The following is a 12218-nucleotide window of genomic DNA, read 5'->3' on the forward strand; positions in this document are numbered from 1 at the left end:
AGGGAGGTGAGAGCGAACGCATTTTGGGGGAAAAGCAGGGGTTGTTGGACCAAAAGCAGCCCTGAGCTGGGCTTCTCCAGCAGCAGGAAGTTTCTATGGGGCCTTGCCGAGCATGCGCCGTGAGCTCCACGGTCTCCCTATGTGGCAAGAGTGCAGAGGCAACAACCAAACCAATAATAGAGACAAGAGACCAAGAGCAACAAGCACCTTCCCCTCTATATTCCTACCGCCGCCTCCACGCAGCCCTCCCCAGGCTGCTCTCTTGGCCCAGGCCTTCCCACATCCATTGCACGGAGCAGGAATTAGGGAGTCTGGCAACCAAATCTGCTACTGGAGAGAGAGAGAGGAAAGGGGAGGAGGAGCAGCTTGAAAGAAAACAGTGGAGTGCATAACCCGTCCCTCCACCTCGCACAGCTCAGGTGGCGGTGGGGAAGGAGCAAGCAGGCGGCTTATCCCCCCCCCTCAAGTGCAAGAGGGGACGAGGGGGAGGAGAAGAGAGGGATGGAGATGGCACACAATGGCTGGCTGTGTTTGTGGGGAGGAGATGGCCTGCAACAGCAGCCGTGGGGAGGGCTCAGGGCTGCTCTGTGCCCCCCCCTCCCCATTCCTCACCCCACATACACTGAGAGGAAAGGGGGGGGGAGGGATCAGGACGTTGTGTCTGTCTGTCTGTGTGTCAGTGTGTCCCCTTCTTGTTTTAAGGGAGAGGTAAAAGCAGACAGAGACGGGGGGAGGGGGGGCAGCAAAGCGACCCCCAAGCTGAGGGGAGGGGAGGAGATGGAAGAGACCCACTGCCAGCCCCAGGCTATACAAAAATAGTTATTTCAGCTTTCTACGGGAGTCCCACCCGCACGGAGCTCGGGAGCGAACCCAGAGAAGCGGGGCTGGGGGGGACGGGGGGGGGGGGTCACGGCCAGCACTGAGGGAGGGAGGCCGGGAGGGGGGGAGGTGGGGGTCCCCCACCTCCTTCCCCTGCTCCCCTGTGGGGGGAGGCAGCTCACACACACACACACACACACACAAACAGCTGCTCCCCCCTAAAAAAAGCAGGGCCGCGCTGAGGGGGGAGAGGGCTCCCCCCCCCCCCCCCCACCGAGGGCCGCTCCGGGAATCCCTGGCCCCTCCTCTCCCTCAGTGCGCTCCACCCCCGGGGCCGGGAGGAGGCGGGGGGGGGGGGGAACAGCCCCGGTCCCCCCTCCGCCCCCCGGCCCCCCTCAGCCGGCCGTACGGGGGAAAGGGGAAGGGGGGGGGGGGGGGGCGAGGTATCCGGGCCGCTCACCCTGGTCTCCGGGCTCCTGCGGCGGCTGCAGGACGCGCTCCAGTTCGGGGAAGGGCAGCTCGGGTAGGTCCAGCAAGGCCCCGTAACGCTCGAGGAAGGAGCAGACGACGGCGAAGTTAGGCCAGGAGCCCGGGCAGCAGGGGCCTGCCGGAGGAGGGGGAGGCGGAGATGGAGCCGGAGGAGCCGCCGCCGCCATCTTGGACCTGAGGATGGAGAAGGAGCTGGGGAGGGGGAGGGAGGGAGGGGGCGCTGCCGGGCCGCGCCGCCACTATCCCACAATGCAACGGCGGGACGGGGAGGGGAGGTGGGGGCGGCTGCTAGAGCGGCGCAAGGCGACGCCCCTCCGCCTCGTGCGGCGAGGGGAATGAAAACAAGGCGGAGCGGCCGTTGGGCGGGGCGGGGATAGGCCGCCGGCCTGGCCAATCGGAGGGGGGGAAGGGGCGGGGCCGGCCGGTAGCGCTGGCCAATGAGAGGGCAGCGAGCGTTCCCGCCCCCTCCTCCCGCGGGGTAGGTGGAGGTTGCGGCCGGCGGGGCAGGGGTCGCGCGCCTGGCGGTGAGTGCGGGCGCGTAACGGTCGTAACGGCTCCCCCGGCCTGAGGGGAGGCGGCGGGGAGGGCGGAACGGGTCGGGTCGGCTCCCGGCCCCGCCGACGGGGAGAGGCGCTCCGTGGGAGCGGGGCCGCTTCCCTGCCGGCGGGGGAGAGAGGCGTGAGGCGGCGGGGCCTTGGGGCGCGTCTGGCAAGGCCTTGTTTCGGGGCGGGGTCCGAGAGCTCTGCCGCCCGCCCGCTGCATCCAGGCTCCTGCCGGCCCCCCGCTGCTTCCCTGGGTTCTCTGTCCTTTCCTCCTTCCTTCCGCCCCTTCTTGTGTTCAAAATGCTGTTCTCCCCCTTCTCTAACAAGCCCCCCCCTCCGTGACCTCCCCAATAACTCGCCTTCCTCAGCTCCCCAGCAAAATCAGATTTACCGACTTTCTCAAAAATGTTTTCCCAGTTCTTAAATTTGACATCTGCTCCCCCCTGCCCAGTTCATCTAAGCTCAGCCTGTCCTTTCCCCTTGCCTTTCTGCTGTCGGTTTTTAAATCCTATATTGCTTTTCTAGCTGCTGTATTGCTTCTGAAATTGCATCAGCTGCAGGGAAGTCGCCCACCTTCACCTGCTGACCCCGCTCCCAGGCAGCGCTGGAGAACTACGTTGTCTTTTGATACCTGACAGGAGTTACTCTGCCCAAAACTTGATGTACACTGATTCACTCCTTCACCTTTATGCTCTTTGATCTCAGGTTGCGCCTTGGATTTTATGAAACATTCTTTCCCTCTGCAATAAAATATTCTCTGGTGTTCTGCTCTTGTTCATCTTTTTTTATTCTGTTTGTTGCTGGTGGGTGCTACTCTGAAGTGAGGCTTACCTTCACCGAATACAGGTGTGCTGGCAATTTTAAAATCCACCTGCATGCTCAGCTGCACTTCGATCTCAAATTTCTTCTGTTTCATGCTCAGCTATTTTTTCCTTCTGCCGTCCTTTGCCACTGCTTCATTTCTTTCTTTCAGTATTGTCTCCTTACATAAACTCGTATTTTGCCTCCTTTTAAGCTCTTCTGCTTCCTTTATTTCTTGTGTTTTTAAACTCTCATAACTTTGCTTATAGACTCCCGAACCATTTCTCCTCCTCGTCTCTTTGTGTTTGGACTACTGCGATTTACAGAAATTGCTATTTTAGGTTATACTTGCGAGTCGTATAGTTCATGGTCTCTTTTGCTCTTACTGTTATTTTGGTACTGTACATTTTTCATAGTGAATAATTAAAAAAACAACTCATTTGTTGGGGAAATATTTTCTAACTCCTTGCTGATTGGACCATGCCCTGCGTCAAGAACGTCCAAAGTTCCTGTTAAAAAGTTCATTCTTACTCCAATTTAAGATATTCTTATTGATTCAGCTGACCTTACTGATATTCTCAGGCAGTATTATGGGAAATCGTTTTAGATTACAATGTTTTTATTTATGGCTTTTAAGTTTTGTTTCTTTGTTTCTGCTATTTACTTGGTTTTCTGCTGTTTGAAAAAGCTAGTAGGGAACCCTTGTTCTCCCATCTGCAGTTTGTGCCTGTCTGATTGCACGGCCCCAGCCTTGTCATACTGTTTGGATTGGGAAATCCGATATTCCTCATCATTTTATTATTCATTCGCCTCTGTCTGACCTCCAGGTCTAATTCTGCCGTTTCCTCTCAAAACTAGCACAGGCAAAAATTATTTTCAGTCTTCGGAGACAGGTTCTGGATGGTTTATTCAGCCTTTACTCTCTGGTTGATGGTTATTTCTTCTGCTATAACCTCCCTTCAAGCAGATTTTTGGAAAAATAGTCTTATGAACCTTTCTTTGAATCCGTAGCGTTGCGGATATGTAATGAGAGAATCTAGAATATATGAATCCAGGCAAGTTTCGCTCCCCCGTAGCTTCTTGCCCTGTTTGGCAGGGCGCGTGTGCCGCTAACTTCACAAAGGAGCAAGAACGAAAAGAATCGTCTCCCCGCTATTCTGCGGAAGAAGCATCTCTGGCGCGCGCAGTCCTGCGCCGAACCCAAAGCAACGCGGTTTTTACTTCACGCGACGTTTGAAGCGGGATACTGAGATCCGCTCCTGGCAATCCGAGAGGAGCGCGTCCCGTCTGGCCGTACTGTGCTGTGCTGGAGCACGTGCAGGGCGGGAAGGGAGGCTCCCAGTCCTCCTGGGAATGCAAAGATTTCTCTTCTGCAAGGGCTCTTTCTTTAATCTGTGCCACCAGGGTTCCTATGATCGACATTTTTTCCTGGTGAATTTGAACAATTAAGAAGTATTGGATGAGAAACTGCGTAGCTGGGAGGATCTGCCACTGAGGTTTTCTGGATCAGCCAGGAGCAGAGCTCTTTTTACTACAGAAACAACCATTTTTCTTAATAATGCGGATTTCAGACCATCTTCCATCTGAACTGGAAGGGCAAAAAGGTGACGCTACCCGTGAGACACCTCAGTTGCCTGCCCTGCTGGTCCGACACGTTTCCAGGGTATCGTTGTGCGATTCCCGTCTTGCCGTCGAGCGCCCGAATCACGCCAGCGATCAGACTGCAGGAACGCGACGGCCTGCGAAGAGGGCACGAGCCTTGGCGGTGCGGTCAGCGGTACTTTCTGAGGCAGAGTCCCCGCTGTGATTGCGACAGCAGATCTAAAAATGACTGTGGTTAATACCAAAAAGCGGTTGGTCTATAAAAGCGCTGATAAGGCCTCAGCTGGAGCGCTCTGTCTTGTTTTAGGCAACAGGCATCAAAGAAAGATGCGTGCCAATCGTTGGCTGCCAGGGAAAAAGGAGAAAATAAGCAAAGATTTAGAAAATGTGACTGAAGGGAAGTGAAGTTTGTTTAATCTCAAAGAAGGGAAAAAAGACTAAGTCCTCAGGAAAGCAAAAGATGGTGGAAAAGACAAAGATTAAGCTGTTCCCCTTGTTCACAACAGAAAGGATTAGAAATAATGGTTTTAAGTTGAAACAATGAAAATTGAGGTCAAGCATTAGAAAATATATTATTTGGGGGTTCAACTGTCCTGAGACGTTAGGCAGGGAGCGTTGGCCTCTGTAAGGAGGGACTAGGGAGAGAAGGCTTGACCCCTTTAGGTCTCCGAAAGTCTTGTTTGCTCTAGCAATATGGCAATGCCGTTGTTTTGTTGTTGGCTTTTCTATTGGGTTTGGGATTTTTTTAACCTCATTTACTGTTTTAAATTAATAAACCTATACGTGCCAATATGGTTTAGAGCGCCAAAGAAACAGCGTCTCTCTCAGATATTCTAGGAGATTATTGTTGTCTCCATTGTAGGTTTTAGGGAGAAGATTAAAACCCAGATACAAGAGGATATTCTGGGATCTGATCCCTGTTGATAGTTTTAAAAGTTGAGCGCCCAATACTTGTACAGATTTAGCACGTAAAATGATTTGCCCAAAATCCTGCACAAAATCCCCAAGAGGACTGATAATTCAATAAATCTGCCGATCCCCAGTTCAAGTCTGTTGTCACAAAATCACGTGGATAGAGTCTGTAATTGCGTTTCCTTCCCAGCTCCTCGGGGCAAGGACAGAATTTTCTGGTTTTACTAACGTGCTGCATATGTTAGCCTGATGTTACGTATTAACTATCCTTTTTCCAGACTTTGCTTCAACTTTGTGATGTCTTCCCCTGAAATTGCCTCCCTTTCTTGGGGTCAGATGAAGGTGAAAGGCTGCTCTACGACCTATAAGGACTGCAAAGTATGGCCGGGAGGAAGCCGAACCTGGGATTGGCGAGAAACTGGGACTAATGTAAGTTTGCTGTTTACTACCCATCCTGCATGTTAAACGGGACTCTGAGACTGATCTGGAGAACAGCTGTTAAAGTTCCAGCCCGAAATTCAGCGGGCTGCCTTTTGCTTTTAACTAATCGTGAAGACTTTTCCCGGTAAGAAGCGAGCGTGTGTTTCGGAGGCGACTGTGCAGAGAGGCCAGAGGACTGCAGACACACAGCGGCCTACAGGTGACAGGGTGTAACAACCGCTGCCACCAGTCCTCACAGCTACCCTGACCAGACCGCTCTCGCACACCTTAGAGCTCTCAAACAGCGTTCCGCGTTCGATTAAGGGTGCAATTGTCATAAGATGCTGGTAACAACCTCTTTTCAGACTACGTAAACCAAATTGTCTTGAGTGAGATAGGAAAAAAACGTATGGGAAGTTAAAAGAAATCGACAGTAACTGACCTTATGTGTTTGGAAGACAGCATTGCATGTGGTTTAGTTTACATCCTTTTCCTTGGGGTCCCTTGTACTTACTTCAGAGGAAAAATATGCAGATAGAGTGTCCTACGCACTAGTTTCTCCGTGAAAAGCTCCCAGTCTGGCTAACCACACAATGGCTTCTTTTGGTAGCCATATACTAAGTACTTGCCCTCACAATTTTTAAACTTTATCTGTAAAGTGCTATCAGAATTGTATAAAAGTACATGGAATAGTACTGATGTTCCAGATTTAGAAGCAGCATAATGTCTGTTACGTTAGGAACCCGATGATAATTCTCCCCATATTAGGGCTTGCACTAGGATAGCCGTATTGGCTAGAAAAAAAAAAAAAAAAAAAATCCATATTTTCTAAGCGAAAGCTAAGCACAAAAGAACTACTTACGGATCAGGTCTTAGACCCAGCACCTGCAGCTGCATCCGCGCAGAGGATACAGCTCTGTTGAATTCGTTTTGACACAACTGAGGGGCAGAACCTTTGGTTTTGGAACTTCATCTATAATCTTTGGGGGAACAGAGCTTTCTTTAAGCTGTCAGAGTTCAGTTTATAGAGACTATATAGCACCGAGAGAAAGGTAGTGCTGTCATGCAAAGATATCTGTACCTTGCAGAGAGAAAGATAGCTGTGTAACCTTTTAAAATGTATTTCATTTATGGTCTGATTAGAACAAATGAAGTTTTCACTGGCTGTTTGGAGCAGGGGGTTGTGTGGCGAGAGTTCTTTTTTGTTTGTTTGGCAGTATTGTTTTCCTGGTTTATATGCACGTATGACCGGAGAGCAGAACAGAGATCGTAGCTGTTAAGTTCCCAGCTAGTTCCCAGCTCAATCACATTTTGATATTCATTCCAACCACTTGAAAACCCTGGTTTCAAATTATAACCACCTACTAGTGTTTAGGAGGCTGTGCTTTCCTTTTAAAGTTTCTAACAGGGATATCTTCAGGTGACAGATAAAAGCTGTAAGTCCATAAAAGTCCTTGGAGGAGTCCTCCAACTGAAACAAGAAAAACGAGTCTATGTTCAATTAAAATCAGAGGGGGGGGGGGGGGGGAAGTTGGGTTATTGGGAGAGGTAGGTTTTCTGTTTTTTTTTCTTTTTGTATCATCAGGGAGTAAAAAATACCATTTAGGTTTTGCCTTATATAGGTCATTTGTAAAGCTCCTGCTTTAGGTCAGTTCTATCCCCCTTGCAGCTATGAGGAGTTAGACGATTGAAAATGAATGGCAAGCGACAAACGTGAGACTAGAACTAAGCTTTTCTAGACTGCATCTCCAACTCTAGAAGAATGATAACAAAGTTAATCCTATCAGCACTGGAAACAGTAGGATTCACCGGGTGCGTTTTCTGCACGTTTCCTCACGATAGACTACAGTGTCCCTACTTTCTTTGAGCCTGTTTTCCCTGGGGGTAGGTGGAGCTGAAGTTTGGGAAACAGGCAGTGCTGGCCATGTCCCACACTCCAGTTGGAAATAAATGGCTTCCTTCCCTTCTCCGCTATCAGCCTGCTGTCTGGTACATAATTCTTTCATCGGGAAAATTGCATAACTGGCTCTGCAAGATTCTGTAACAAAGCACTAGCAGTTCTTACGGCCTTAACCCTTGGGGATGCGAGGCAGCCTCCCTGGCTGGCTGCATTTCAGTGCCGTCTGCTAACAGGAGAAAAGAAGTAGGAATCCTGAAAGGAAGATCAGAGAACAAAACAGGCAAGAAATTCTGCTGCCCTTTCTCTTTCCCTCCAGCCATCGCATCAGCAACGATGCAGTTATTCCATCGCGTTAGGTGTTTCCGTTAAGGACACTAGTTTCCTACAAAACACGTGGAGGCCCCCGCGTCAGTGTGTCTTGTGTAACCGAAGAAAATCCTTTTGTTCCATGGCTTTAATGTCTCAGGAGTCCTCATCATGTGACAGCACACCTTCCCCAGCAATCTAATTATTGTAATTGCAGTAAGCCACACCAGTTCTTTTTGTCTAAGTTTTGAGTCTACTTTAGAACTCCCAAAGGAAAAGCATTACCTATTCTGTCATAAGCATGTACTTGCAGGGATTTGGTCTGAGGAAGCTCTGCGTATTGAAGCTCTGCATTCTAGGCGTGGATATCAAACGTAAATGGACTAAGGGGAACATAACTTGGAGAACCGTAAAGGTGAACCACCTCTGTTGCTGAAATTCCAGATACCAGCCAGGCTAAAGACTTCCTGGTGGGATAAATTTAACCACTGAGTGGAAGTGGCACTCTACCGTGGCAGGTTTCCCTCACTGGCAACTTCAGGAGCTCGTGTGTTCGTTTCAGCTTGAAAAGTCTTGCTTGCTGTGTTCTGCGAGCCGAGGCATTGGCAGGGCTGAGAAGAGAACTCAACACCTTGTCAGAGGCTGCAGCATCAGCTGCTGACGACCCGGGCAGGGGAAAAAGAATAGCAGAGGGCCCAAGGGCATCAAAGAGTAAAGCTCACTGACTAATGGAGCAACAGAAGCCAATTGTTAAGCTGGTGCTTTGACCTTAATTCATTGGAATAATGTAGTATTTTCTGGAAGTATAGGGGATAAAGATGTGTGGGCATCTCCATAAAAATAACATTCTCCAGGAGTCCACCATGGTGTTGCCTACTTCAAGTGAGAAACTCATCTCAGTCATCTAAAATCCTACAAAAAAAAAAAAAAAAAAAAAAGAGGGGGAAGAGTATTTATGGTTTTAAAAAAAAAAAAAATGCACCCGGAAGAGGGGCCAGTACAGTACAGTTGTGCAGTACCTTACTCTTGGCCATATAGAGATAGAAATTGAATCCAGGAGAATTAGTGTGACAGAATGTTTTATATGAGCATTACGGGTGTATTTGTGGATTCCTGTGTTTAAAGTGTACTAGTAGTAAATAGGTGTACTTCTTTAAAAACTCAATCGACATGCTGTTAAAGGTTATCTTTTTTTTCTTTGAGGAGATTGCGTTCAAATATTCCTTTCTCAAATTTAAGAATAGTGCAGAAATTGAAACTGTTAACTGAAATGAAGCTAACCAATATGTTTCAGTCCTCAAAGTAAATGAGATTTGCAAAGTAAACAAGAAAAGAATTTAATCATTTTAGTTATTTGAGGAGCTCTTTGTAATTAAAGTGAGTAAACTTTGGCTTGCCACAAGCTTTATTACAAAAAGGTTTTGTTCATTTGAAACCAAACGGCAATATGTTGCAACTCATTGATTTCACTTTAACTTTTAATATTTATAAAATGCCAGTTGTTAGACATAAATGTTTTAGAAATGTGTAATGCATCTTTTTAACCGTTTAATAAAGAATGATAGTATTGCCATCAATTGATAAACTATCATCCTTCATCTGCATATAAAATACCTTTTTTTAATTACCAATGTTATCTACTGCACGTATGCAGAGAAGAGTGTTGCGTTACAGTTTGGTACTGCTAATTTACCCCGCTGCTCTGTGGACAGTTTCAAAACGCACAGACGAAGCTTTCCTGGGTGATGCTGCCAGGGCACAGACTGTTCTTTTCTTCCCCTGACACTCAGCATTCTCCAGGAGTGCAACCAGCCGACCTTGAAGAAGTTGTCAAGAAGGGTGTTAAAACTCTGGTGATTGGTCGTGGCATGAGTGAGGCTTTGCAGGTAGGTTTTTGTTCTGTGATAAACATAAACTAGAACTGTTTGTTTTCACTCTCCCTCTGATTAGGGGCAAAAAAACCAAAAAAAAAAACAAACAAAAAAAAAAAAAACCATGATGCTTTACTAAGAGAGAAAAAATTCAGGATGCTGAATTAGCCTGACTGCGCTCCTGCTGGGAGTCGCGCTCTTCCTGAAAGAAATATCATTTGAGCTCCTCTCTGTTAGCATCCATGTCAAGCAGCAAACAGGTTTACGTTCTGCTACAGGAGCAATTTAAACAAGGAGAACTTTTTACAGTGTCATTAGTCCCCCCTCTTAGAATAGGTTATGAACTAACTCTCTAGCCTGCTGTAAAGACTTTGATAATTCGGCATTTTTGTTACTGATGTTGGCAGGGTGTCATTTCAGTAGATAAACCAGCTACAGAAAGCTCAGAAGTGCAGAGCTTTGCTTCATGAGAAACAATTCTTTAACTTTGTGGTGAGGCGAGTAACACTTGTTTAGATTAATCACCTTTAGCTCCAGTTCTACCTCCTTTCGTAAGAAAGGGCTGCATTTTAAACTGAGTTAAGGAGAGATGGGAGGAGGGTATATAAAAGTAGCTTTACTGAAGAGAAAAAAAATTATATCAATCTTAGAAATACCTGAGCATATTGTCGGTTTGGCTGCTGTCAGTTACTTAAGTGCATCTACTAACAAATGCCATCAGTACCTGTTTTTCTTCAAGCCTTACAGTGTCGGGGGAAAAGAATCTCATACTTGCTCTTCCCCTTTCCTTTTCTCTTCTGAGGTTCCGCCATCTACTGTGGACTATCTGAAGAAAAACGGGATCGATGTGTTGGTCTTGCAAACAGAGAAGGCCGTGGAAGAGTACAACGCCCTGGCTGCTCAGGGCGTCAAAGTCGGGGGCGTCTTCCATTCAACCTGCTGAAGCGTTACGGCTCATTCCGCCTTCCCTGACCGCAGCCAAAGGACGGACACGCCTCTCCGCTGAATCAGATTACAGAGTGTGGGCTTGCGTGCCAAGGCATTTGTGCGCTGACAATCTAAAACGCAAGGACAGTTTATTAGTTCAGGATTTAAACAAATTGAGTGCTCACAAAAGGGGGCTGTTAGTGAAATCATTTAATTACGGAACCATTTCCATACGTTCTTGAGATTGACCTCATCTTCCTCTGAACGCTGTCCATATTCTGGTTACTTAACTTTTCACCTGTTGGCTAAATTAAGATACCAGGTTTTGAATAACTCCATTAGGAAATGGCCCAAAATTTACATTATTGGCTAACTGGAATGCAGCCACAAGGTAGCTGATGAGTGCAATCTAGTGCTAGGTAGGAAGTGGTGGTAAAGAGGCACTGTACCACCACCGTATAAATAAGTTAAAAATAAATTAAAAAACGAACCCAGAACATACAACTTGGCCTCCTGCTGGCGACTTCGGTCGGGATAGTGGCTGTGCAGATCTCTTTGCGATGATTCAAGAACATCACGTAATTTAGCGCTTTTAGATTTTACATGGAAAAAGGAAAAACATATGTCTACAGGGAATAAACATAAAACCTGGGCCTTAAAGAATTTTCCTATTAATTGCAAATTGTGAGGATTGAGTTGTGCAATACCTATCTATGCAAAAGTCCCTGTGTGCTTAAAATCGTCAGATTTGTCACAAAACTAGAGCTTGCAACATAAAATGTTGATCTTTAGGAAACTGGTCTAAATTGCTGCCAGCAAGGCACTGCTGGCAAGCTGTGAGAATTCTTACTGGTCATCTGATGATTTAAACATTGTGCCAACAAGCATATTATTACACTGAAAATTTTAAAAGTTCTTTCAGTTGCTGTTCTTAGCAGACTTCTATTAATATTACAAGTTACCTAATGCGGATTTTTTTCCCCGCCAGGCTCACTGATTCTTGATCTGTGCATATTAACTCTGTGCCTATTAATGAAAGTACAAAGCTGACACTCTAAAAGCCCCGAGGCACTTCGAGCTACCCGAGCAGCAGCGAGAGGCTTGGATTGCTGTGAGAACGCACTGACTTTCCCAAGACCCACAAATAACCCTTCACCATTCTTTTTCTGTACATTTGCTCTAGCAATGGTTTAAAACCTTTTATCTGATAAAATACAACGTGGTGTGAAAGCGAGTACTTGGAAGTTTTATCTTGCCATCTCCTAATTACAGCACTACTTTCTATTCCTGTAGCTGTATTTGAGGCAACACCTTACCTAAACCAGCAAGAGCTGCCTTTCCAGCTGCCTCCGTGCTCTGACGCAGCAGCCGGTATAATGCTCGTCACGGCTGCTGCGACGTTGTTCCGAGTAACTCGCACGGCGTGACGTAGAAGATGAACCGCTGACCCAGAAGACTGCCGCCCTCCCAGGGGAATGCCAGTAGAACCAGTTCCTGCCAAGCCGCAGCGTGAGAAGACTTTTCGCATTAAATATCGTTATCTTGCAGCGGAGGTGGTTTCAGTCTCTTGATCACGGTCGTATATTTGCATTATTTCATGAGCTTTTGGGCCTTAAGGCAGACTTAAAT

The 12218-nt window shown here is 47.4% G+C and overlaps 2 protein-coding genes across 8 annotated transcripts in view; one reads left to right on the top strand and one right to left on the bottom strand.

The window, feature by feature from the left end:
* RSF1 (remodeling and spacing factor 1) overlaps positions 1-3438 on the bottom strand; it is a 63642-nt gene extending 60204 nt beyond the window's left edge. The window contains exons 1-2 of one of the 4 annotated variants that reach the window (XM_082304387.1): positions 2682-3438; positions 1280-1482 (exon numbers count right to left, since the gene is read on the bottom strand). In XM_082304387.1, coding sequence (XP_082160513.1) covers positions 1280-1482; positions 2682-2766 — 288 coding nt within the window. In that variant the 5' untranslated portion in view covers positions 2767-3438. Of the gene's footprint in view, positions 1-1279; positions 1634-2681 lie in introns of those variants that run through there. The other 3 variants (XM_082304386.1, XR_014227452.1, XM_082304388.1) reach the window with 3 other exon arrangements.
* Positions 1271-11917, top strand: AAMDC (adipogenesis associated Mth938 domain containing). 4 transcript variants are annotated; one of them, XM_082304393.1, is made up of 4 exons: positions 1271-1342; positions 5444-5594; positions 9504-9677; positions 10465-10614. In XM_082304393.1, exons 2-4 carry the CDS (start codon positions 5463-5465, stop codon positions 10603-10605), a joined length of 447 nt encoding a protein of 148 aa, XP_082160519.1. In that variant the 5' UTR covers positions 1271-1342; positions 5444-5462; the 3' UTR covers positions 10606-10614. The 4 variants fall into 4 exon arrangements, with proteins under 4 accessions (XP_082160519.1, XP_082160521.1, XP_082160520.1 ...); XM_082304395.1 differs by having other exon boundaries at positions 1276-1342; positions 9582-9677; positions 10465-11917; XM_082304394.1 differs by lacking the exon at positions 1271-1342 and adding an exon at positions 1772-1832 and having other exon boundaries at positions 9582-9677; positions 10465-11896.
* The last annotated feature ends 301 nt before the right edge of the window (positions 11918-12218 follow it).

The sequence above is a fragment of the Platalea leucorodia genome, assembly GCF_965183815.1.
Source record: "Platalea leucorodia genome assembly, chromosome: 2".
NCBI classification, from domain to species: Eukaryota; Metazoa; Chordata; class Aves; order Pelecaniformes; family Threskiornithidae; genus Platalea; species Platalea leucorodia.